General features: G+C 46.4%; 1 protein-coding gene across 2 annotated transcripts; it reads right to left on the reverse strand.

The window, feature by feature from the left end:
* LOC113187739 (liver carboxylesterase 1-like) lies at positions 1 to 25,517 on the reverse strand. 2 transcript variants are annotated; one of them, XM_077793004.1, is made up of 14 exons: positions 25,373 to 25,517; positions 23,225 to 23,429; positions 20,556 to 20,700; positions 18,022 to 18,155; positions 15,807 to 15,960; positions 13,882 to 13,986; positions 13,101 to 13,205; positions 10,615 to 10,653; positions 6,940 to 7,080; positions 5,838 to 5,918; positions 5,451 to 5,598; positions 1,785 to 1,916; positions 614 to 686; positions 1 to 335 (listed from the first exon to the last, which is right to left on the reverse strand). In XM_077793004.1, exons 1-14 carry the CDS (start codon positions 25,422 to 25,424, stop codon positions 164 to 166), a joined length of 1,686 nt encoding a protein of 561 aa, XP_077649130.1. In that variant the 5' UTR covers positions 25,425 to 25,517; the 3' UTR covers positions 1 to 163. The 2 variants fall into 2 exon arrangements, with proteins under 2 accessions (XP_077649130.1, XP_077649129.1); XM_077793003.1 differs by having other exon boundaries at positions 23,225 to 23,432.
* Between the last annotated feature and the right edge of the window lie 1,792 nt (positions 25,518 to 27,309).

Consider the following 27,309-nt stretch of genomic DNA (forward strand, 5'->3'; position numbering starts at 1 on the left):
ATGAACATTCATTCTGCAAATCTTCCCCTCCTGGACTGTCCCCACCTACACCACACAGTTCTCCAGCTTCCACAATAAGATGTCTCCTTGGTCTACAAACACCTCCTGCAGAACACCCCCGTGGGGGCGCCTCTGGTCTCCTGAGGCTGGCTCGGCCTCCCATTCACAACTCCACGTGTTCTCTCTGAGGAGGCTTCTTGGCTCTGAGCTTAGTCCACAAAGCCATCTCCTTCTCTTTCAGCCCCTGGGCTGCCTGGGTGTTGGCTCCAATCTTCAGGTACCCTTCCTTCTGGTCATACTCTGGCCAATGGGGCAGCCCCTCCCCATTTGGGTTCCTAGGATCAAAATGAAACAGAAATTGCCCAGAGCTGCTAGTGGTCCCAACAATATTCTGAGAGTTGCCTGGAGCTTCTGCCAAGAGGCACATGTACCTCCAGAGACAGGGAGCTCTCCATCTCCTGGAGCAGCCTGTGCATTAACTGTCACCATGCTGTGGTCACAGGGTCAGGGATCTGGTCAGTCAAACTTTAGAAGCCCCTCTTTCCTAACAGGTAGGCCCCACCACTGGCCACCCCACCCACCCACCCTGCTACCTCTTTGCCACCAGCCTCACCCATGGCGAGCAAAGTTGGCCCAGAATTTCATCACCATCCTGCTGAGGTTGGTCTCCTCTTCTGAGGTGCCCCCTGTTGGGGCAGAAGGAAAAAAATGCTTTGCTACTCAAAGTGGGCTGTGTGGGCCAGCAGCACCACCTGAGAGTTTGTAGGACAGTCAGCATGTAGGGAAGAGGGGAGGGAAAGGGAAGGTATTAGGGAATGAGATTAAACAAATGATGTTATGTGCACACACCGATATGGCTAATGAATCCCACCATTATGTATGATTATAATGAGAAGAAAAGAAAGGAAGGAAGGGAGGAGGACTGACTCTTGGCCCTAACTCTGTGCCTCCTAGACATTGTGCATTTCAGGAAGACCCTGTCCCTTGGTGTGCACTTTTAGCTTGAGAACAGCTGGTGTAGTAATTGGCCATGGCATGCAGTCCACCAGGAAGCTGACTGCCTTTGTCTTCTGTACCTACCTGACGGTCATTCCCCATTCAGGTTCCAAAGGCCACATAAGAAGCTTCCTCTGCTTTGAGGGATTGCTGGCACTTGGGTTTTTGAAACATAGCCACATTTTCACTGAGTCTGAGAAAGATCAGACTGCAATGACACTAAGGAGCTACCCAACTGGGAGGCACCCAGAGGTGCAGGTGTGTCCTGAATGGTCATAAAGTGGCTCAAAAGTCATGTGCAACTGCTGAGAGTTCATTAATTTAAGACACTTATGGAAAGTTTTGAAAAAGTATATTATCAAACATAGATGGTAATATGCAAATTTAGATATATGAGAATACTGAGTGACAAGACACATATGACACTGGATTTAAGTTGAGCACAATTCTGACCTTGGCCCCCTCCCCCCCACATCCTAATATACTTCTTTGAATGAAAAATCAAGAGCGGCATTCTTGACCTAGAACAGTGCCCTGCAGGTGGCCCACCGCTTCTCTTATTGATATCACAGCTCAGGATTCTGAGAGTGACTCTGGCTCAGGGCACATGGATCCGCCTCCTCCTTGCATAGTAGAGAGGCTGGGAACTGCCCCGTGTAGCTCAGGCCCATTACACTGAGTCAGAAGCTAAGCCTGGGACAGCAGGAGAACTTGCTCAAGGCCACCAAAGCAAGACTGGAACCCAGACCTCCTGACTGCAAGCTCACAGCGAAGCACAGAGCTATTACCTTTTAAAATTGGGGCCCCAAAGACTGAGTAGAGTTCATCCCCATGGTCTCCTATCACCGTCTTGGGTCTCATGTCTGATACGAAGCTCGGGCGATACTGAAACTCATACATGTAGGTGGGGGCTCCAGCATCTGAGAAGACACAGATTTGTGCATAGTTCACATCACCAGCTGGATGATCTCAAGGTCTCTGGCTGTACAGGAAGCCCCTGGCTATCAGCATGGGAGAGAGATAGTTTGGGGAAAGCACAGTCACTTGCCTCAAAGCTGGTTGAGGAGGAAATGGGACTTGGGCCAGATATTTCTGTATGCTTTGAAGTCTTTGTATTTTTACTTTGCTTTTCTACTAAAGAATTTGGTTTGTTGTTTTACATAATGGAAGTACACAATGTATCAACTAAAGATGCTTGGTGTGTTCATTGAAAATACAATAGAGCTCATTCCTTCAAGCATAATCTACAACCTTATATTCAGCCCAGTTTTGAGCATTTCCGGGGCTGTTCTCACCCATTCAGACAAGAGTGAAGCATATCCAAGCTGCTTGTTTAAAAATGAGGATATCTAAATGAACCTATATGTAGAGATGGAATAATCTGTTTCTTTATCTCAGTAATACTGTATCCAAGAAAGTTATCTTTCCGAAATGAGGAAGAAATAACAACTTTCCCAGACAAAAGCTTATGAAATCAATTACCTCTGGACACACCCTATAGGTTTTGTGAAAGAGAGGTCATTAAGCTGAAACAAAGACACTAATAAAATAAAACATGTTAAAGTACAAAAGTTAATGATAGAAATAAAACTATATCTGAAAAAAAATATGACAAATTCAAACACAAAATTCATACATGAATTCTGATATCAAAAATATAATGCATGAGGATATAGTACAGAATTTTTATGTGATTAAAGTTATTAATAGGCTGGTATAAGTGTAAAATGTTATAAGTATGCTTTATGGTAACAACAAAGCAAAAATCTTTAATAGAAGCACAAAACAAAAATTGAAAGAATTCAAAGCAAACCATGACAGAAAACCATCAAAGCACAAAGTAAGACATCAAAAGGGGAAGAAAGAAAAAGGTATTTTAAAAACAACCAGAAAACAAGTGACAAAATGGCATCAGTAAATACCTCGCTATCAGCAATTGTCTTGAATATAAATGGATTAAATCCTCCAACAAAAAGGACAGTGACCAGATTAGAAAACAAGAGCCACGTATATATGTTTCCCACAGGAGACTCATCTTGTTTTTAAAGATGTATGTAGATTGAAGATGAAGGGATGGAAATAGATATTGTACACAAATGAAAACCAAGAGAACAGAGGCAGCTCTCATTATATCAGAAAACAGAATTTAAATTAAAAAACTATAATAGAGACATCCTACTAGGAAAGGCAGATATGAAACAGTCTGTTCAATGATGACATGATCTTATGGGTAGAAAACCCCACAGATTTTCCTGCAAGATGGTTAGAACTAGCAAGCATATATGGTAGAATTGCAGGATACAAAATCAACATGCAAAATTCTCTATACACTCACACTGAACTGTCCAAAAAAAAAAAAAAAAAGAAAAGAAATCAAGAAAACAACCCATAGATAGTAGTTATAACAAGGTAAAACTCAATGGGAATAAATTTAACTGAAGTGTTGTGTTTCTATAAGACACTGATGAAAGAAAATGAAGAAGACAAAAATCAAGAAAAGATACCCAATGATTACAGTTTGGAAGAAGTAATATTGTTAAAATATCCATGCTAGTCATAGTGATCTACTGGTTCAGTGAAATCACTATCAAAATTCCAACATCATTCTTCAGACAGGGAAAAAAGTAAAAAATTCACATAAAACAAACAAAAAACTGGATCAAGGTAATCATGAGTGGAAAATAAAAAGCTAGAGATGTAACCCCAGTTGATTTCAAGTATACTAAAAACTATGGTAATTAAAATAACACACTATTGGAAGAAAAGAATCAACACATCTATCAATGGAACACACCAGAGAGCCCAGATATGAACCCATGCATGTGCAGTCAACTGATTTTTGACAAAGGTGCTAAGAATACAAAATGGGAAAAGGCAGTCTCTTGGATAAAGAATATTGAGAAAACTGAATTTTTGACCTGAAGAAATAGGAAATTGAAACTCATATCACACCATAAACAAAAATTACTTAAAAATTGGATGCAAGACTCTGGATTTGATTCCCAAAGTGGGGACAACACAAGTGAAAACTGACAAATGAGATTTCATCGAACTGTACAGCTCCTTCAAGCAAGGAAAACAAGGAACAGTGTGCAAAAACAACCTGCAAACCGGGAGAAAAGGTTTGCAAGCGATAATGCATTAAAGAGTTAAATATAAGCTCTGCAGGGCCTTTGGACAACAGCAACAAAACAAAACAGCCAATTTAAAAGTGGGTAAGGGCCCTGTGTTCTGAAAAGAAGACATATAAATGAACAGCAGGTAGATGAGAACGTGCTCAATGTCACTAATCACTGGGAAAACACAAACTATAAGTACAATGAGGTATCACCCACCCCAGTCCAAATGATTTTTATCAAAAACAATGGAAAAGGAAAAAGGGTGACCTGGCACCATGGGGCACATGTGTAATCCCAGCAGCTCAGGAGGCTGAGGCAGGAGGATTGTAAGTTCAAAGCCATCCTCGGCAACTTAGGAAGGCCCTGTCTCGAAACAAAAAGAGCTGGGGATGAAGTTCAGTGGTGGAGTACCCCTGGGCTCAATTCCAGGTATCAAAATAAAAGGGAAAAATATTAACCAAGATGAAAAGAAAAAAGAACACTTTAATACTGTTGGTACAGATGTCAAACAAGTTTGGGGTTGTTGAAAAACTAAAACAGAATCAACACGTGATTCAGCAACCCCACTTCTGAGTATCTACCCAAAAGATTTGAAAGCAGTTTGTTGGAGAGATCTCTTCAACCCCATGTTCACAGTAGAACTACTCACAAGAGCCAAACCATGAAATTAACTATGTCCATCAACAGATGAAAAGATAAAGAAAATGTGGTAGAGAAACACATGGAACACTATTTAGTCTTTAAAAATAAAAAAAATGATATCATTTGAGATAACGTGTTGAAATGGGGACCAACATGCTGAGAGAGATAAGGCTCAGAAAGATAAGTACCACATGTGACAACTTATAGCTCAAATAAAATGGTGTTAACAGCCGAGAGATGAGGAGGAAAGGAGAGTGATGGTAAAAGAGTACAAAATATCAGTTGGGGAAATGTTGGTCTTCTCTTTTGATGTTGTTCTACTGGACAGTGTGGTTAACACAGTTGATAATAGAGTGTTTTGCACTGAATAGTTACTGAAAGAAAATGTCAGGTGTTCTCCCTGCAAAAAATGCCAAGTATTTGAGGAGATGGGTCTGTTAACCAGTTTGATGGAATTATTGAACAATGAATTCATAAATCATAATCACACTGCATTCCATAAGTTTATACAAATATTGTTTGTCAATTTGTGATTTTAAAAAGTTCTGTGAATGTGTTCCCTCTCCTTCTCTGTCTCCCCTCTCTGAACATCTTATTGCACTGAATGTGCTCACCCTCCACTTTCTTTGCCCATAGGTGACTGGATATTGGGAGGTGGCAGTCTCCCTATCCTATGCAACCTCTGTGCCTTACCTCTGTGACCACGGGCCACAGTCACAGATGGGATACAAAATATCACATCTCCCATCAACTCCAGATAGAGGTCTTTGATTTTGACAGGGTCGTCTGTCCCTCTAAAATTCTTCTCAGTGGCCATTTGAGTCAGTTCGTCTTGGATCTCCTAAAATGCATCAAGAAAGAGATCCACCACCTAGAGAGCCATGCAGAAGGCTCCCTAGATGTGAACCTCCTGGGCCCTGTGCAAATCCCTCCTGGGGTGGTGGGGAGGGAAAGGCAGACAGATGGGGAAGGAATGCAGGTGTCAGGTTTTCTTCTGCCATTGAGTTGGTCTGGGACACAGGGCAAGGCCAGCTGTTCTGTGATTCTCAGTCAATTCCTATAACTCTTTCGACTTCTTACCAGAAGAGAGCCAGTCTTCTGCAGGAGTGATGTGGCCATCTTCTGGTCCAGCTTGCCTTCAGAGATGGGAAAACCCAACATCTATTAAAAAAGGGGTTAAGCATTTCTGAATCATCAGGAATTAACAAGAAGAACCTAGCAAGCCAATGCCTGTGAAGGTCCTCTTGGGGTCTTGATGTGCAGGTGCATTCATTAGTTTGAAAAAAATTCAAGGAAATGGACTTGTATATAGAAACGCAAGGTATATAAAAGGGATGACTTGAACATATAAATACCAGGCTAGGGGGCACATGGTCATCAGGGCAGTGAGGGAAATTGAATCCAGGGTAGTGCTAAAGCAGAGAGCTCAGAACAAGAGAGCACAGGCCATTACTTCACACTCCAATGTCTCGTGAAGTCGAAATCCATCACGATGAATTATTTCTTTGGCATAACATCTAATATCCTTCTGAAGTGAGAACTGCAGAACTCCCAACCTGTGAAGATGCTGTTCAACCTCTGCACTCTGCACTCTATCCCACTCTAGCCTGGCTTTTTTAGCCTAAGGCCATGGCCAAGGATGACCCTAAGCCCCCTTGAAACACCTACATGAGAAATCTCAATGCTTTCCAGTCAAAATGGGAATCTTCTCCAGCCAAAACCTGGTTTTTTTGAGCCGATGTAACTAACATATAAGCAACTTCCTCCAACTCCTTCCAGAGAAGTGCCTGGGAGAACCCATGGGAACCCCTAGGACCTGTGAGTCCAAGCCCAAGGAAGAAGTTGCTGTGCTCCGATCTAGCTCTCCTGCTTCTTTTCCTCTAGACCTCATCTGTCTGCACTATTATGGTTTCTGCAGACCCTCCCATCCTGAACAAGTCAGTATTCGTTATTAGGAAGACAATCAATGAGTGCTTGGGGAGAAGGGTCCACAGGGCTGTACCATTCAAGAGAGCTTCCCAGAAAAGATTTACAAAGAAATGTCCAGTGTCCACTCAGACCAGTGGTGAAGTTTCCCCAGACTCAGAGTGGGCCTTGGAGAAAAGAGACATTCTGGGTCCAGATGTCAGAGGGAAGATGGGGGAGGAGGAGGAGTCTGTGTAAGAGGTCTGTACAATCTCACCGTGGGCAAAATCCAGCCAAACTCTTGCTTGTTGATTCCCACAATGTAGGGGACAGTGTTGAACGTCTTATCAGCCAGAATCTCCTCTGGTGTCTTTGGCAGCAGGACACCATCTATTACAGTGGGTATCATGGGAGTGCTCTGGGGAAAGAGAGCAGAGCAGTCAACACGCCAGCACCACAAACTTCCATGACTCTGGGCAGGGCCACAAAACTCAGAAGGGAGCTAAGTCTGTGACACAGTGAGGGGAGAATTTTAACCAGGAAGCTAGGGATGGCAACGTGATAGAGATCAGGGAATGGGAAATATATCATCCAAATTATATATTACATATAAATAATGATAATATCCATCTCAATTTTAAACGCACACACAGGCACTCTATTCTCACTGTCCTAGTCATGTTAGTCAGATCACAGTGAGTGCTGAATTAGCAAATAGCTGGGCCATTGGTCCAAAGGGATGTCCAGAATCAAGGCCCTGTGAGACTCTCGTCTCCATGTGGGTTGCTCTTTAGACATGTCATATGATATAGATCTCTTACAAAGAATTCGTTACATGCAGAATCTGTTTATAATAAAACACCAGCTGGGACTCACTCAACATTTTCTCAACCTTGGGTAACATCACTGCAGATTTCTATAGCTCCTGCCTTACAACACTGCTGTCCACTCTGCTTTTTAAACATGGAGCTGCTTCTCCATCTTTCCCATGGTTGTGTCTCCACAAAGATGTTGCATGACAGCTTTCCAGACTGACCTCACTTACAGACAGGCAAATCTCCACTTCTTCTTTGGATGGACTGTACTCTTGATTTATTAATATTGAATTCATGGCCAAAAGCACCGTACACACCCTGAACAAAGCTTACTATCACATGTATTTTCTCTTCAAGACACAGCACAGCCTTTCATGCTTAGGGACACTAGACAGCACTTCTTCACTATGCCTTAGAGTCATTATAAACAGAGAAATCACCAACAAAAGCAAATACTGTAAAAGAAGCAGTGCTATATAGACCACAAGAAGGGTACTGTTAGCAAGAGAGATGAAGATGGACACTGAGTATTTCCTTGTGTGACCTCAGAGGGGAACATGGACCTCACAGAAACTCAACTCCTTGCTGCTTTGCATTTAATGTTGCAAATGACCACAAATGCATCAAAGTATCCCTGGTGCTTACAAAAATGTGTTAGCAAAGAAGTGAATTCACAAGTACTAAAACTGTAACTGAGGAGTATCTATTACATCTGTATTTAAACTTGAGCTCTTTTAGAGAAACGATTAGTTTTGAGGAGGTATCGAGCTCACCACTCAAGGTGCCTACATTGAGACTTGATTCCCTATATGGGGGAGTAATAGATCAAGACAAGGGCCAGATCCTGCTCCCTGAGTGGACAGTAGAGGGCTTGGTTTGGGTGCCTTAGCAAGGCTGTGAGGCTCTGAGAGGCCTGCCCAGAAGCCAGCAGGAGGAGCAGCTCCTCTGAAGGAAGTGTCTTCAGGGCACCTGGATCAGGTGTTTGACATCTGCATGGGCTTTTGTTATGAAAGCTCTTGGCAGTAGAAATAGCATAAGCAAGGGACAGAGGTGAGCAGGACTAATTCCAGCAATGTCACAGAGGCCTGGGCTTGAAGGAGGGCCTTAGTGCAGGAACAAGAGAGAGGCTCAGAGGATAGAGCACATTTTCTGCACAATCTCTGGCACATCCCTGGCACTCACATATGAAGAACTAATTCAATGGGGCTTCTGAGGCCCATGTGTTGAGGCTTAATCTGCAGCATGTGGTAGTAGTGGGAGGGGTGGAGACCTGAAGATATCGGGCCTAGTGGGAGGTCTTCAGGTCACTGGGCACATGCCCTCATCATACAGAAATTCCCAAGTCTCCCCCTCTCCCCAACTCCCTCCCTCCTTCTCTCTGTCCATCTCTCTCTACCCCAGAGCCCCAGATAGGAGGTGAGCGGTTTTGGTCTTCTCCCAGTCCTGGGGTGATGTGCTGCCATAGGCCCAAAGCAACAGGTTCACGGAATCATGGATTAAACCCTCCAAAAATGTCTGCTCAATTGACCTTCTCCTCTTTATAACTTGATCATCTCAAATATCCATTATAGTACCAGAAAGCTGATAATACAGGAAGCAAGGGTTTTGTCCTGTCAACAAGAAATGGCTTCCAAGAAGGAAGTGACAGTTCTAACTGTGTTCATCCAGGTGAGTCGGGGGTACCCTAAGGTATGAGAAGGGGGAAAGGAAAGGGGAGGGTAAGAGTAATAGTCCTGGAGAGAGCCCGGGAGGGCCAGAGTGGGGCAGCACCCACAGGGAGAAGACAAGCATCAAGAAGCTGAGAAAGAGAATAACTGCCACTGTCCACTGTCCAAGTTGTGTCATCTTTTCCTTCAGAAAAGTCTGGATGGCAGACTTCTTGCCCCTCCATTGATCTGAGCTACAAGGATCCCTTGCTGTGCAGCTACAGAGCACTGAGCTCCCAGGGCTGTCCCTGCCCCTGCCCTGCCCCTTCCCCTACTGACTATTGCAGTCACCAGACCTTTGTGAAACCTCAGATCATGTCCACACTCTGTTAGAAGCCCTGTGAGCACCTCCCATATCCCACAGAATCACAGTACCAGTCATTCCAGTGACCACCCCAACCCCACCCCAGGACACCCCAGCCTCCACCCTGCTTCCCCATCAGCCTCCACTCCACACACAGGGCCTCCTGCATCAGGGTCTTTGCCTTTGCTGTTCCCTCTGCCAGAAACCCTGCTCCTCCATTCCTCTTGACAGCTGGCTTCCTTCCCCCCCCCCCAGATCCACCCCCCACTGATCATCAGGCCACCCCTTTGATCCTAATGCTTACATTTAAGCCATTGGCTGACTTGGTCTCCATTTCCCAATATCTTTTTCTCTCTTGACTCTAACCATCAGCCAGCACGCTACATGGTTTCTTTACTTTTCTATTACAATCTCCCTCCATCAGAAGGCAGGGAATCTTCTCCGGGTCACTGCCTTATCCCTGTTGCTAAACCATCTCCTACAACAGAGTAAGTGCTTCTTAACACTTTAATGAATGTCTGAGTAGACAGATCTCATTTCATCCTCATAAGATCAAGAAATGTCAGAGGATCCCCAGGGAGGGAGCAGAGGACAGGATTGCAAGATGGCACTAAGCTAAGTCTCCAGACCCTGGCAACTGTGGAGAGGTGGGAGAGGAAGAGGAAGCAGATGGGAGGATACTTTTGGAGTTTCCTGGATCCTAGGAGGAGGGTGGTGTCCTAAGGCCTGAGATCCCAGGCTCCCCTTCTGCACAGCTAATTTGCCCTGTGGCCTCCTAGAACATCTGTCCTCCTTAATGAAGGATTCTGAGCCCCTAATCCATTTATCTCTGCCTCCTGAGGGAGTTCTAGAGCACACTTATCCCATAGGGAATGTAAATGAGAAGAGGGTAGCTCATCCTGGGAGATATATAATTTGTGACTGGGAGAACTGCACTGAGAGCCATGGTGGTGAGTTCCAATCCTGCCTCCTGACCTCTAAGCTATGATACCCTGACTCGTTACTTCTGCTCTCTGGGCCTCAGCAATATGAGTCTGCAAAAGAGAATCCGTTCATTCATAGCATATCAGAGCTTAATTGTATTAATAAGATTTGAAACCTGTAATTAAGAAACCATCTGTCCTTACCTCTCTGGGGTCTCCAAGCATATCCAGAGTAAAAAATTTCTGTGAAGACAAAGGCAGAGGATATGAGTGAGAAGCTTCCTGGTATAAAAGCTGATCCTTTGAGGTGTGCCCCAGAGCTACCAGGTTCTCCCAATCGGAGGCAGAGGACCCTACACAGACCCCACTGGGCATGAGCCCAGAGTAGAGTCCTAGGATGGGGGAGGGGCAGGCAGCAGCCAGGAAAGGAGACCTGGGGACCAGAGTCAGGCTCCCTGGAGCTGCAGGGAGGACCTCTGCTCTTGCTGCCTGTCCTCGTCATCCTTCCCCCTACTTGTTCTTACTGGCATCAACACCCAATTTTCCTCTGGAGAAAACATACATATTGGTCCCTGGGCATTGGAGTGGATGAGGCAGCTCCTGGGGAAATGGCACTGCAGGTGGGATGCACCAGAGGGAGATGGCATTTCTCTCCCCCTGCTTCCCTCTACCCCACGTCCTCTCCATGTCTTCAGGCATCTCTCTGTGACCTGGGGTGTTCCAAGTCCCTCAACATACAGATGAGTACAAGGATGGGTACAAACCAGTGTCACTCCAACAGAGTTTACCCCAAACCTATTGCTGAGGCTTTTGAGATAGACAGTTTCTAAGCAGACAGGACATGTATCTTTAACCTCCCCAGGGGACAAATCTACTTCAGAGAGAAGCCAACAAAGAAGATTGTCAAGCTGAGGGATAGAGACAGGCACAATTTCAACACTATTTTAACAACACCTGGATCCAGCCATGCCCTAAGCCATCTGCTCATGAACTCCTCACTTATCTGGAGATTCCATTATAAGATGTATTCTTTTTCTTCAAGCCACCTTGGAAAGAGTTTTCTCATTGGGGGTTAGAAAACTATGATTTAAGATAGCTCTTTGAAGCACATTCCAACAGATTTGCTATGTGTTCAGATTGCAGTGATTGAAATGTTAAACCATACCTCACTTCCTGCCCTACATGTAGAGGGACCACTGGGGTTCCTCCATTCTGGGTTGTAGCCCCACAGGCCAGGGGTGGTGTGTGTGTGTGTGTGTGTGTGTGTGTGTGTGTGTGTGTGTGTACTGGGCCAGTCGTTAATCATGTAAAAAGTTCCACCAAAAATTCAAAAGATCTTTGAAATATGTCCTGGGATTCCAAGATTTTAGGTCTCTTGGTTTCCCCAAGGTCACCATCTATTTCCATATAACCTTGCTCCTTTTTGTCACATAGAGGATAGCTAAAGTATTTGCTTCTTTCCAGGTACCACAAAACAGTTGTGTCTTAATTTTTTGAAAACTTTAATCACCTTATTTAAGTCGGTAAACCAAGCTCCAACTCCCAAGGCCATATTGAACTCAATCCATGGACATACAGAACACTATGCTAGCAGTCTGCCCTGTGGGCCCAGAAGTATTGTCTGGTGTTCAAGGTCAAGATAGACCAGGGGCTCAAGTGACCCCAAGCTCACAGTCAGACCTCCGTCCCCTTAGGAAGTAGCTCCCATTAGCCCTGCAGTCTTAGTAGGACAAACATCCAGTCTTTCCTCTGGATGTTTGTCCTACTAAGTTCCCTGTGGCAACAGACTGTCTTGACAATCCATCAATCCTCAAATGTCACTTTCCCTAAGAAACACTCTTAATAATGACTATAATGACTGTGTCTCCTCTCTATCCTCCCACCACACAAAACCACTAAGTATATTGCTGCATTTCTCCTTGTATTGTCCCTTTTGAGCAGGGACAATGTTCAATTTATGTCTGCATCACCTCTCCTGACATTGCTCTCCCACACACTTAGCATGGAGGGAGGGAGGGAGGGACAGAAGGAGGAAGTGAGTTGGTTAATGCAAGCACCATTGGGAAGTTGGATGGACACATGGACAAAAGGTGAAAACTTCAAAATAGGTGAAGGGGAGACCATTGCTTTTGGAGACTGGATAATGGAGTGTGCATGTATGTTGGACTGATGATTCATGGATGATGGACAGATAAAACAAAGAAGAATGAGGGCTGGGGTTTGGCTCAGTGGAGAGCACTTGCCTGGCACCTGTGAGGCACTGGGTTAGATCCTCAGCACCAAAAAAAGTAAATAAATAAATACAAATAAAATAAAATTATAAAAAACTTTAAAAAGTTTTTAAAATAGATGGATGAAAAGTTAAGGATGGATTCACACTAGATTAGTGAAATAATATCAATATAATTGGAGAGATGACAGATAATTGTTTTGAATACTAAATGAGACAGAGTCTCAGAAAATCTAGAAAACTTGACTACTACTGTGTTATAATTAAGACAGCTTCTAAATCAACCAAGAAAAATTGTGACTCTTTTCTGAAAACCCCTACAATTAGTGTGGTTATTGCATTTTAAGTATTTCATAATAAGAGATAAAAAAAAAGAAATTTCCAACTTGGATCAAGATGAGTGGAGAGAGAAGCCCAGGGTCAAGCCTACGAGGAAGGGCCATGGGATGGCGGCACCTACCATTTTCAGCGTGGTCTCCAAGAGCTCCTCCTCTGTCTTCTGGCGCAAGCAGTGAACCATGACTGCAGACGTGGTGGTTTTACACCCAGCGGTAATAGCAACTTTCTGCAGAGATCACAGTCAACACAGAGTTCAAGGGAAATGTCTCCATACAGACAAGGTGTTCTATGGTAAGTCAACTTCTGGAGGCAGCAGGGAGCAGCTAAGATCCTCTAGACCAGCTGGAGTGGGTTCTGAGCCCCATAGAATGTTGCCTCTGTTGCTAACTGGAATTGTGTGATATGAATATATCTTTATATATATGTGTCTCCATTACCTTATCTTTGCTAAAATGGGCATAATGGTCTCAAAATTATGTCTGAAGTGAAGTTGTGTGGAGTTGTGGTGAAGAACGTGGAATCCAGAATACCACTCTCTGATTTAACTCCCATCTCCACCGAATACGAATCATTTGGACTCATTTCCCTACCCATAGATAAGCTAATGGTTGCACCTGTCTCATGAAGAGAATTAATACATGTGACCTTCTTAAAAGTGTACCATGTCTCCACACACTAAAACTTATGCAGAATTGCCAAAGGCCTGCATGAGACGATTAGCACTTTGGAAAGTAGAGAATGTCTTGTGAATGTGGGCCCTAAAGGAGCCTCTTCCACCAAGCCATTCACATGTGTGGTATCCTTTGAGCCTGAAGACTGAGTTCCATGAGAAAAAAAAAGCCCCTTGAGGATTCCAGGAGAACACAAGAAAAGGCTTGGGAACTGACCAGGGTGAGACTTACCTCAGCTAGCGGTTTGGCATTCTTCCTGACCAGAAGAGAAGTGAGAGCCACGCCACTCTCAGAAATGGCCCTGTGGAAGAGGTTCTTGGCCAGAGGAGATAACACCTGGCAGGGACATGGAGAGGAGGAGGATTATGTTCACAAGGTGAAGATCAGTGACTCACTTGTCTTTCAGCCTCCCTGGGCCCATTCACCCTGAGACTCTGGCACCCTGTGCATATGACACTTCCTCACCTATGCTGGCCTGCTTCCCAGCTCCATGTGGGGCCCACCTTTCCTAAGAGAAACTCAATAGGACAAGACCAGATCCCAGAGTTAAGAACAGGACAGGAAGCATGTGACACATGCTTATCATGTCAATCAAAAGTATTGGGAAACCAGCTAGGCAATTCCTAGCCCCAGATTACATTGCAGTATGCAAAATTTATCCTAAGAAAAATGATCCCATAAAAACGAGGTGGGACCAGGTGGGGTGGTGCACACCTATAATCCCAGCCTCTCTCGGGAGGCTAAGGCAGGAGGATTATGAGTTCAAAGCCAGACTCAGCAAAAAGCAAGGTGCTGAGCAACTCAGTGAGACTCTGTCTGCAAATAAGATACAAAAAAGGGCTGGAGATGTGCTCAGTAGTGGAGTGACCCTGAGTTCAATCCGAGTAGCAAAAAAAAAAAAAAAAAAAACAAGAGCTGGGGGTATAACTCAATGGCAGAGCATGTGCTGCCAAGCCAAGGGCATTGCAAAAAAGAAAGAAGGAAAAGATCCTGGAGGTGCACAGAGATATCTAAAAATGTTCACGCTATTAACATGGTAAAAAAAAAAAAAAAGCTGAGAGTAATCCAAGATCCAATATTGTGAAATTGGCTAAACAATTTTTCATTCTTGCAATAGAATGTTATACAATTATAAAAATAATATTGCATAAGAATGTTTAACGTTAAGGAAATGTTTACGTTATGCTAGTATGCTAAGGGAAATTTTGTGGGAAAAAATGCAACATGGATACAGAACAGAAAGGGAGGATGGGTAAAGATGATGGATGGATGGATGGATGGACAGACAGAAAAACACAGGTCCAAATGCCCAGTCACTATCCTTGAGGTGTGTGATTGTGGATGATCATTTTCTTCTTCATTTTATTTTTATGTTTCCATATCCTCTTCCTTTAAAAATGTATAAATATTTGCCCTGATTATTCAGCTATGAGGACAATACCCAGCTGGAAAACATGTAAACTACTGACGCTCTCCTCAACCCGGAGGTACAGAGGGGTTTTTCACGCTCCCAGCACCACCATAGTTTCCCTCAGTGTCCTCCAGCCCCATTCCCCTCACTAGCAGGAAATCTCAGGACCCAAGTTATGTCTGTGACCCACATCCATGCCCCATCCTTCCCGTCACCTCCCATCCCTGCATGCTCTCACCCACCTCCCTCAGTGCAACTTGTCCCAGAGTTTGCTGCCCTCATCGTGGGCATGGACATGTCATCAGGCCACCTTAGAGGAGGGCCCTGCCTGCTCTCGGTGCTCCAGTCCTCTCAACACGGAGATCTGCCTTGGAGCCAAGGATCCTTTATCTAAATTATATCTGTGCCCCTTCTCATTGTAATTTATAACCACCCCTGTTTCCCAAGAGAAGTGAGGTAAACCCTAATATCAAAATTATAAGGAAAAGGAAATAGAACTAAATCAAATCAAAAAGGAGAAAAGTCGCCGTTGCAGGCTGAGCTAGAGATGCTGCTGGCCCCAGGACATGAAGCCGAGCTCTGAGCTTCCTGGAGGCCAAGAGAGTCGGGGTCTTGACTCTCCACCACCTAAAGCCAGGCAGTGAGCAGAGTCTCCCTGAATCCCATCTTGTAAACTAAGGAGGATGTAGTTGAATGTTAGTGGTCTCCAAGAGGCCCAGGGGTGAGCAGGGGCAGGAGAACTTACAAGAACAGAAACACTTTCTCCTCCTGCTGACTCTCCAAAGATGGTCACAGAGCCTGGGTTCCCTCCAAAGTTGGCAATGTTGTCCTGGACCCAGCGCAGAGCAGCCACCTGGTCCAGGTGACCCCAGTTCCCTGGGCTGTGCTCATCCCCAGTGCTGTAAAGTAATAGGGTGGGGTGGGACTAGAGATGTCATGGCAGAGCTCTCAGGACCAGAGTTGAGGAGGGGACACTGCATCCATGCCACAGGTGTCTCTACCTGACTCTCATCTCTGTAGCATTGCTCTGCATGGAGTCTACATTCATTCTTCCAGCAATGATGGGCTGAGTGAGCACCTACTATGTGCCCTACACCAGTCTAAGAGTTACAGCATCCCCAGGAACCAGGAGCAAAACCTGACTACACTCAGCTCACACTCCAGAGCACAGACAAACAGATGAAAGAGAACACAATGTTCATGAGTGAATGTGATTTGGGTTAATGACAGGTAATGACAGAGGCAGGGTGGGGCAGTGGGGGGTTCAGATCTCAGAACCAGGAAAGGCCTCTGTGGGGCAGTGGCATTGGGTAGAGACCAGCATGAAAGGAGCACAGGTCTTGTAAATGTCCAAAGGAGAAATTCCAGGGAGGAGAAGCAGCAGGTGCGAAGGCCCCATGGCCAAGGGCACCAAAGTGTGAGTGTAGCTAGAGTGAGAGGCACTAGAGAGGGCGCTGGGGACTTGGAGGGGACTTTCGTGTCACCATCAGTGACCTGGGAGCCCTCAACAGAGGCAGGACGAGACTCAACCTGTTCCTCTTGTGATCTCTGGCCACTGTGGAACAGCCACCCTGTCCAAGTCACAGGATTTTGAATATGATCATAACTATAATCCAGCCAGAGACACAGCCAAAAAGCAAGGTGGGGGAGGGGCTGGATTCTGAGCACGTTTATAGGAGGAGCCCTGCAGATCCGCTGGCCCACGCAGGTGGGGAGTGAGGACAGAAGAGCCTCCAGGCTGCCCCAGGCCTTCACCCTGACCACCCAGGAGGGGGCAGCTGCAGCAGAGGCACAGGGGCTGTGGGACAGCAGGAGAGCCTGAGCTGGGGGAGGGTCTGTCCCTGTGAAGTGGAGGTGCCCTGTGCACAGCCAGGGCAGCAGGAGGAGGCAGCTAAGGTGGCACCTGGGTTCCAAGTGCTGCTTGGCTCACTCAGGGAATCAGTGGAGGGAGAGGGAGACCCAGAGGCCTGAGCAAGGGGAGCAGGAGGGGCCAGCGGGGCAGCTGAGAGGGAGCAGCCAGCTGGGAGTGGGCAGTGACCTGGCCCAGGAGAAGGAGGCATTTCAGGTGTGTGTGAGAGGCACCTGCTGTGGCTGCTGCTGAGAGGTCATGTGACCTGCGCTGAGTCCTATGGTAATGATTGGCAGCTTCCAGACAGCCTGGTGGCATGGCCCTCTGAACCCTGCCAGCCCAGCATTTGCTGAGCTCCCTCCGTGGCACTGCCCCTGCTTCCTTTCCCAGAGCAGAATGTGGCATTGCACCCCTGGGCTGCACAGTGACCGACATCAGAGGACTGTGTGTGCCAGAGCGGCCCAGGTGAAGGAGCAGGAGCATTTCAGAGACGCTCAACCAGGAGGCCCACACCTCGCAGGGTGATTAGGAAGGTGACACCTGGGGTAGCCATGCCAGCGGAGGGCACAGCACATGCATTAGCCTGGAAGCAAGTGGCCAAGTGTGACTGGGAGTGAGAAGGTCGAAGGGTGCGTTAGGAAGGACCTTAGCAGAGCACTTCATGAGCAAGGACATCAGCTTTTTGCTTTTGTGGCTTCTATGGTTTGGGTGTTGTTTGTCTCCCAAGGGATCATGTGCTGCAGCTTTTGCTCACTTTTGTGGTAATGTTAAGCAGCTACGGAACCCATACAGGATGAGGTCTGGTGGAAGGTGATCGGGTCATTGGGGTGCCACCCTGAGAGGGGTTAACCTAGAACTCATGGGATCTGGAGTGGGTTGTTCCAAAAAGAGCAAGACCACCCCACACCCCACTTTCTGGCTCCCCATCTCACTGTGGTGAGTTCTGCATGTACAGTTTCCCTTTATGTCTCTACCATATTGTGATACAGAATAACAGGCCTTCCACAAAGGGAAATCCAATGAAGCCACTCAAAACTGTGAGATGAACCTCTTTTCTTTATATTCACCAATGCAAGGGCTACTGTGCAGAGAGGAGAGTCCAGCGCCTTACCTGAAGAACCCCCAGATGCCCAGGCGGTACTGGATGGTCACCACCACCACGTTTTCCAGGGCAGAGAGGGGCAGTCCATCATAGGTGGATGCCCCGCCCAACACCAGACCCCCTCCATGGATCCACACCATCACCTGGGCAACACAGACACTAGTTATAGGAAGCAGAATTGGAGAAGACCTCAGAGGTCTGTCACCTGCATCTTGGCTGTGACTCACAGAGGCCAGTAGCAACATCCACCAGTGTTAACCTTGGATATGAGGTGACCCCCAAAAGCTCACGTGTGGGACAATGCAAAAAGGTTCAGAGGAGAAATGACTGGATTGCTGAGAGTCTTACCACAATGAGTAAATTAATCCCTTATGGAATTAGCCCAGTGGTAACTAGAGGGAGGTGGGGTGTGGCTGGAGGAAGTGATTAATTGGGGGCGTGGCTATGGGGTATATCTTTTGTATCCTGAGCTGGAGTCTCTCTCTGCTTCAGGATCACCTCTGCCACACACTCAGCCATGATGTTCTGCCTCACCTCCAGCCCTGAGGAATGGAGCTGGCCTTCTCTGGACTAAGACTCTAAAACTGTGAGCCCTCAAATAAACTTTTCCTGCCCTAGAGTTGTGCTGACTGATCCTTTAGTCCCAGCAGCGAAAAAGCTGACTAAAACACCCAGAGTCTAGCAAGGTTGCAAAGACAGTCTCTCTCCTCCCCAACACCCCCAGCTTAGGGCCCAGGAACCCCGACTCAGTGCACCCAACTTTATGCCAGACCTATGTCCTCCCAAAGCCCTTAAAACTGCAATGTCACCAGAGGAACAACAATAACCAAGGACACTGTGTTCTCCCCAATGCTCCATGGTCCTCATGCCTGGACCAGTCAACCAGTTGGACATAAGCAAGGGGCAGCTCTTGCACTACTCCAGCAGTGCAATTAACTATCTACAAGGTAAACACTAATATTGTCTCATTTTACAAGAAATGTGAGGATTCACCTGTCCAAAGTTCCACAGCTAATAAGTGTTGAAGCAGGGCTTGACCCAGACTGATTGGCCCCAGAGTCCACGGTCTGAGTTGCCCAACACCCTGCCACCCAGGGCCACAGCCTTAGCACAGTGAGCCAATGCAGGCAAGAATAAGGTCCTACTGTAGCTCTAACTTGAGTTTCAGGAGGGTTCACTCTGCGCACTCAGCCAGCCCGAGATGAAGCCCGACCGCCATCATTAGACCCTCACACCGGATTCTTCCCACTAGAGGAAGCAGAGGCTGAGGGAGGTTGAGGACTTGCCCAAGACTCTCAGCCAGGCCAAGGCAGATCCAGGATCCAAACCCAGACCCTGGAGATCTAGACCCTGTGTCCACAGCTGGGGGTCTCCCAGAGCCCTGTTTCTCCTGCACCTCTGATCCTGCTGTCCCCAGGGAGGGACTGAGTCGGGATCACCTGAGTGAAGGTGAGCTCAAGGACAGGTCAGCACAGACAGGCTGGAGAGGCCAGGACGTGTGCCGCCAGATGGCAAGACCTGGAGGGCAGGGGCTGCTGGGCAAGGCGCCATGCCCCTGCTCCCCCTAAGCCCAGAGGTCAGCTGGGCAGATGGGGTCACTGAGCACACAACAGCAGGATGAGTGGGAAAAGTGTGTGACTGAGGGACCCTGTCCCACTGCCTTGTGCCTAACAAGCACATGCAGGACCAACTTCAAAAAGTCCCTAGTTCAAACCTCCTCCCCAACTCTTGGGAACCATGCCAGAGTACTCCTGGGGGACTAGCTGGGAGCTGACCTCCTCTTTAGTCCAGTTCAGGTATGACGTCTTTCCAGCAGATCCCTCACCCCCTGGCCTGCTCCTGGCAGCCGGCCCACCTCTGGCTCTTCCTTCTTGGAAAACGCTGACTCACTGGGCATCAGCCTGAGCCAGCGGCAGTTAGTGACGAAAATGATCTCCCATAAGACCTCAGATGCCTGGCCTGAGCAAGGACAGCGCTTCTAAGGTTGTCCCAGCCCAGCTCCTGCCCACCCACACCTCTGTCAAGGGACAGTGACAGTGTACAGGAGACAGTGGAAGTGGTCACAGGGTATGTGCTGCAGAAAGGTGACACACGTGCTCCACTTCCCAGCCCGCTCAGGGACATTGGTTTAAAGATGAGAAGCCCCAAGCTCTGGTCCTGTCACCCTTCTGTGTGGCCTCCTTTCCCCCATCTGGGTCTCAGTTTCCTCTAAAACTCTTTCCAGCTCTAGTAGACTGCTCTGAGATCAGATTCTTAATCTAGAAACCAACAGTAATCGTTCTGGTCCTTCTGTTCCTGTGAGAGAACATGAAAAACCTGAAATGTGCATTCCAGATGGAGCACAATCCCCCCCCCCCAGAGGCTGAAGTCCCTAGGGGAAACCGAGGTAAGAGCCACTGTATTTCCTGTGGTCACGGGAACCTCTGGGTCCTGAGTCACAATGGCCTGTGGTGCCCCTCACCCAAGCTGCCTTCGTGGCCTTCAGACCCAGAGATCCCAGACACTGAAACTCCCAAGCCCTGACAAGTGGGGCCCACGCTCACCGGCAGGCTGCTTCTCCTGGTCAAGTCTGCAGGAGTGTAAATGTTCAAGTAAAGGCAGTCTTCAGAGAACTGGAGGGGAATGTTCTCCTTCCTGTTGGTAAGGAGATCGGAGACCTTCTGCCCCACCAATGCATCTTGGGAACACCTGGGAGAGGAGAAAGAAGGAGCTTTGAGGTGCAGGCAGATGGAGGCTGGAGGTCTGGAGCCAGACCTGAAGCTTCTCAGTGGATCTGCTGTCACTGGACTTGAGACACTGGAGTGAGGGAGAAGCTCAATGGGAGTTTGGTGAGGACCATGGGACTCTCCCCAGATCATGCAGAGTGACAGGGACTTCACCCCTTTTCCTTTCCTGGAGCCTATGGGATGCCCTGGGTCAAGGAAAGGAGGCTGCCCACACACTGGCCTGCCCTGAGAGCTGACATTTCCAGCATTCCCAGGACAAGGTCCCAATAATGTTTGGCCTATAGGATGACTGTGTTCTTCCACCAGGTAACCATGGGAGACTTCAGCAACCAAGATGGAATACATTTATCCTGAAGCAGGCTACGGGTGACATCCTGTGGGATAATCTCAGCATAACCACAGTCTAGTCCTGCTTTAGTCATCTGTGCTGGGTGACCTTAGGTGAATTGCCATCCGCTCTGGGTCCCAATGCCCCAGGTGTAAATGAGAGGAGTGTTTTTCCTAAGGGTCTTATAGCCCTGGCACGTTAAGATTCTATCGTGTCCCTATCTATCCCAGGCAACCACTCTTGGCTGCCCTGAGGAAAGGTCTCCAAGATCCAACTTAGAAAGGAATGGATAACATTGTTGAGTTCTCTCAATGAGTCAGGTCCTGATATAAATTATTTTCATGCACTAATTGCTTTAAGCTTCAGATCAGCCCTAGGATATGGGAATCTGTTATTATCCACATTTTACAGATCATAAAACTGTGTCACAGACAGTTTCCACAACCTGCCCCAGTTCACACAGCCAAGAAGACCCATGCTATGTAATATTGGTGTCGCCAAGTATGATCTAAGTAATATGTCTGGATCTCAATAGACACAGAAGACAAGCATTGCTGTCCCCAGTATGTAGAAGACATAACCGAGACACACAGGTGCCAGGAAGACACAATTATCAAGTGTCAGAGTGGAGCCAGAAAACATGTCTTCCAGTTGTTCTCTCTTAGGCGTTGTTCCCAGATCTCCAAGCACAGCAGGAATATGACTCAAAAACTAGAATGCAAATGTTAAAAGGGGGACAAGAGTTGCACTTCACTAGTATTTAGATAAATGCAATATAAACACCAAAATGATAGGTATTATTGTTTGATTGTTGTATTACTGTTTTGTTTACCTGATTGCCCAAAAGCATTCTTTTAATAACCTCAAGCATTGCTAAGGGTCTGCTGCATGGAGGTTTTCATCTATTGTTGGCAGGAATATTCACAGAATATTTCTTGAGGGAAATTTAACAAAAAGCACACACTCTTTGACTCAGAAATTCCATTTCTTGGAACTTACCCTCAAATATCCATAAACGGGTATCATGATTTAGCTACATGATGTTCCTCATTGTGTCCATGATGATGTCAAAAACATCAAAACCAACTTAATGAACTCAAGCGAGACTTGGAGGAAATCAATTGCACCTCAATACCAAATTCAATGCAGCTATTCAATGCCAGGTTGGGATATTTAAAGGCACAGGACAAAGTTGATGATACACTGATCCATGAGTAAGGTGGTCATTCCAACTACCCGTATGTACAATCCATTTTCAAGGCAGGAAGGCTGCAGCAGGATCTCCAAAGTCAACAGCAGTTCCTCCTGGATCGGGGGACCGCATGTGATTTTAATTTTCTCACTTAGGCTTCTCTGTATCTCCTAACATATTTACAATATGTATGTATGGCACTCACAATCAGAAATTTAAAAACTGAATATTAATTTTTTAAAGAAACACCTGGAAAGAAGGCAGCCAAATGTGGGATTCTGGACATTCCAGAAATTCCCAATGAGGAAAAGATGAAGGTCGTAAATGACACCTGTAGGTGTCTGAGGGGCTCTAGTGTGATTGTGAGGACATCTGGTATCTTTGAGCTTGTACCCCACTGGCCAGGGTTCCTGGGCCCAACAACCTTTGCTTTGCCTATGACTATAACGAGACACATGTGGGCGGTGAGAACTCACCAAGGTGACCCTCCAATGCACCCAGACACACACCTTCACCCACCCCACTCCCAGCTCACCAAGGTTCAATAAAAAAAGATAAGATGACTACTTCTTATCTCTCTCACCTGCTCAACAGCTCTTTGTGCAAAGTACTAATCACCAAGCATGTTCCAACACAGCATGACATAATTCATTGTTTACCTTCAGCATTTTTCATTATCTCCCACACTCTCCCTGAAGGACTGGAAGCTCCATAGAGCCAGGATCTTTCTTTGGCTTACCAATGGATTCTAAGAACCAAGGGCAAGCTGGGCACAGATTAGATGCTCAAGAACTAGTGTTGAATAAAGGGCTCTAGGTCCCTGAGAGGTCTGGACTGTTTCAAGGCTCTTCAGTGTTCTAGAAGATTCCAGAAGATTCCAGAAGAAAGCAGAGCCAAGCCCAGGACAGCCTCCACCCCCTCCTGCAGCACCGAGGGACAACCCCCCTTGGACAGTCTAACACTTACATAGGAGGGTAGGAGGTGGCGTTCTTCACAGAGCTCCAGGGCTCTGCCGGCTGCGGTGGAGCAAACCTCAGGGGCCCAAGAGGGGGCTTGGCAAAGGGGACGCCCAGGAAGACGGCCACGGGCTGCGCAGATCCTTCCAGGCTGACGAACTGCCCCAGGACTTTGCCGTGCACCGTGTCCACCACGGGGGGTGAGGACGGGTGTCCTGCTGGGGAGCAATGAGGACATTAGAGGGGAAAGGCCAGACCTGGGTTCCAGGTGGGGTTGGCCACATTCTAGGTACGTGACACTGAATAAATTATTTAAATTTTAGGTCTCAGTATTTTTTATGTGAAATAGAGATGAGGAGAATATCCAGCCTAACTAAGAGGGCTGATAGACGAGGTCAATTAGAATTGAGGTATAAATTTGTCCAAAGTCAATGACAAAAGAAGAGCTTCTGGGAATGAACAGGGCCTTTCGTTTCCCTCTTAGAAGCTTCTAGAAGTAGTATCCCCCTGGTACTGAGCTGCTTACTGGTTAAGAGCATGAACAAGAGGAGGCCCTATTCTCAGGCTGGCTGACCTTTTGGGAAAAAGGAGCCGCACACATTCTGGACTTCATTCTGGGAAGAAATAGGCTGTGTGTCCTAGGCAAGGGTCCAGGGAGGGGCTGCAGGAGGTGGAAGAGGGAGCAAGACCTTCTGATCACAGGGAGGCGGGACTTGCTGAGGAGAGAAGAGAATGAAGGAAGAGAATTAGGGGCTGAAGCAGGAAAAAGAAAGTGCAGAGGTTCAGAAAATCAGAGACAGGAAAACACGGGGCCTGGCTTAGAGCCCACCAGAGTGGGCTGTGGATACAGCTGGAGCCCAGGTGGAGGGGATGGTAACTCTGAAATGAGCAGATGCAAGTCAGGGAGGGCCTTGAATGCCAGGCTAAAGGATTGGGTTTTATTTAGTGGACAAAAAGTAGCAAGAACAATTCTGGAGTAAAGGACACAAAACTCTTCTAGAATATTCTGCTAGTTCTTAGCAGAAACAGACAGGCACAAGAACTTGGGAGAAGACATTTCTCGGAGTCTCAGTTTCTCTGTCCATAAAGTGGCACAGGTGTGTGCTGTGGTCCATTTTGCTGAACCCCTGTGTTAACCGTGGATTTATTTTTTGTGTCTAATGCCTTGACTTCTGAGGTCTTGCTGATCTTTGAGGAACTACTGCTCCTTGGGTCCATACCCCAGCCACCTTCTTTATTATGGTCTCATAACCTGGGCCAGTATCCTCCTGCCCAAACCACCCAGAACTAGGAGCCAGAACAAAGTCCACTCAAATAATTCCAACTGGCCAACCCTATGCCAGCCTCCTCTGCCTCTCCCCTTCTGGGCAAAACCAAAACAACCGTTTTGTACCTGTTGGCCTCCTCTCCCTGTGCCTCCTGACTGACCTCAGTAGGTCCCTTTGTGTCTTGTCCACCCCAGTGGTGTCCCCAACCTCTTGGGAACTGGAGTGACAAACTATCTTTTCAACAAAGTCTTCTGGTCTGATATTACCATATGTCAAATTTCCTAATAACACACTCCACTTTAGATCAATACCTTTATCCTTTTTCTACCTCCTCTAGACCAGACACCATTCTAAGTGCTTCAAAAAGCACTACCCGCATCATCCTCACTACAACCTGATAAGGTGGGTACTACTTCATGCCTATTTCCAGGCACAGCTAAGTTAAGTTTCTGGCCCAAGGACACCCAGCTTGAAAGTGCTCAGCTGGGATTCACTTAGTCGGGTTCCTGAGATTATGCCTTTAATATTCTGCTAAGTCATTCTGCATGGGCCAGATCTACTCTAATAACCAAGCACAGAAGTGGGAGGGAGGACCTCTTTTAGTTCCTCATGAGTAAAGTTTGAGTTTATGTCATTGCCCTCCTGACCCTGATGCATAAAGCAGGAGGCCAGGTGTTTATAGTCCCCTGAGTCTTGTTGTGGCCAAGGCTGGCTGAGCTTCACTACTCCAAGTCTCTCTTCAAGTTCAAGTCCAGTTCCAATTCTAGAGGGAAAGCGAGATTGTGGAACTGGAGCTGCATGCCTTTGCCCTCTAGTTATCGCCACCCATCTCAGCCCAGGACAAGGATTTCCCCTGTGTCCCCTGGTATTTATATTTCAGAAGGACTCACCCCATGCAGTGCAAGCAGAGAGAGAAGCCAAGACCAAAGTATAGAGCCACATCCTGGAAGGACAGCCGCTCTGGTGTCAGTGAGTCTCTGTGCTGCTCAGAGGCAATGCATCTAAGCTCAAGACCTGCCCCTGAATCCTGCCTACCCAGGCCAATTGCATAACCTAAAATGACAGGAAAGCTCTCCCTCCCTCTGGCATCTTTTGGACCTCCAAGTCACGCCCATAACTCCTCTTTTGTATCTGAACAGTCCGTATCAAAGTCTTAGATTACAGAGGGCCACAAGCTTGTCCAACAACTTCTTACATAAGAATTTCTGCCTGGTAGAACTCTAACCTCAGTACACTTTGAGCTTCCCAAAGCAGGCACCAGGAAACTGAACCATGAAACAAGGCAAAACTTTGGTCTGGGGTCCTCAGAACAAGCTGGGACATTGTAGAACAACTCTCAGCTCCAAAGCTGCTCAGTTGAGAGATTAGGGACATCTCTTAGCCTCCTCGGGCTGCTGTTTCCTAGAAACCAGGCTCTGATATTTGGAAGTCCTCTTCTGATGTCTAAATTAGCTTTGCTTTGTGTCTGCATGGTGACCCAGGCTCCCACACACAACTATGGTCAGGAAACTCACTACATTTTGGTGCAGCAATTTTTGGATATAATATTCTTCCAGTAAATGAATTCCATATACCTCAGATTCTTGGCTCTCATTATACCTCCATCCATTTTATCCATTCCTTCTTCAAACATTTACCCACATACCTGGTAAGTGCAGGTAAGTACAAAAACTGAGAAGAAAAAATCTTCAGGCCCCAACCTCTACTCTGTGTGAAATTTTAGCATTTTCAGGTTATGAATGCTTTTATCAGAGGTTACAGAGAAAAAGGAAAACGTATATAATATTGGTTTCTAATTTAACTTTTCGGTTTCTGTCTCTCTAAAGTCTAAGGTCTCTCTTGACCAGTGTCCTGAGTGGAGAGCTCGGCATGTTGTCCCCGTTACAGTGCTGCCCCCTGCAGGACACTGGTAAGTACACAGGTGAAGACAGGTCTGGTGGTCTCTAGTTTTTTGCTTTGATTTAATTTAATCAAAGATTGGGGCTAGGAAAGACACTTACTGTAAAACATTAAAATTGTTTACAATGAGAGTAAGGATTAGATATCTGAGAGTATTACAATAGTGGAAAGGCAAAGATGATTTCAAACTCTGACAGGTACTTGTATTACTGATACATCTGAAGTGACATGGCTATTCAGGAGAGGGAATTTTTAAAACATAAAAGGAGTCAATTCATAAAGGGCCTTGTTTTCATCCAAGTCCACCTCCTTCTGAAAATATTTTTAAAGTGTGTTTGAATTAGACATGACAGTAGAGTGCATTTGGACATATTGTATACAAATGGAGCACAACTTCTCTTTCCTCTGGCTGTATGTGGTGCAGAATCACACTGGTAGTATAATAATATGTGTATATAGGGTAATAATGTCTGTCACATTCCACCATCCTTCCTATCCCCACACCCTGTCCCCTTATTCCCCTCTGCCCAATCCAAAATTCATAGTTTAGCTATTGTGAATAGAGCTGCTAGAAACATTCATGTGTCTGCATCACTGTAGTATGCTGATTTTGAGACTTCTGGGTATAGATAGAGGAGTGGAATAACTGGTTCTATTAAAATGGTGGTTCCATTAAACAGTATGATATGGGCATCAAAATAGACATGTAGACCAATGGCTCAGAACAGAGGACAGAGACAAACCCACATAAATAAGGTAATCTCATACTAGACATACCTTTCCAGAAACATACCTTAGAGAAAAGTTATTCTCTTCAACAAATGTTGCTGGGAAAACTGGTAATCCATATGCAGCAAAATGAAGATCAACCTTTATCTCTCACCATGCACAAAAATCAACTCAAAGTGGATTAAAGACAAGCACTAAA

Source organism: Urocitellus parryii, chromosome 15 (assembly GCF_045843805.1).
Source record: "Urocitellus parryii isolate mUroPar1 chromosome 15, mUroPar1.hap1, whole genome shotgun sequence".
In the NCBI taxonomy this organism is placed as follows: domain Eukaryota; kingdom Metazoa; phylum Chordata; class Mammalia; order Rodentia; family Sciuridae; genus Urocitellus; species Urocitellus parryii.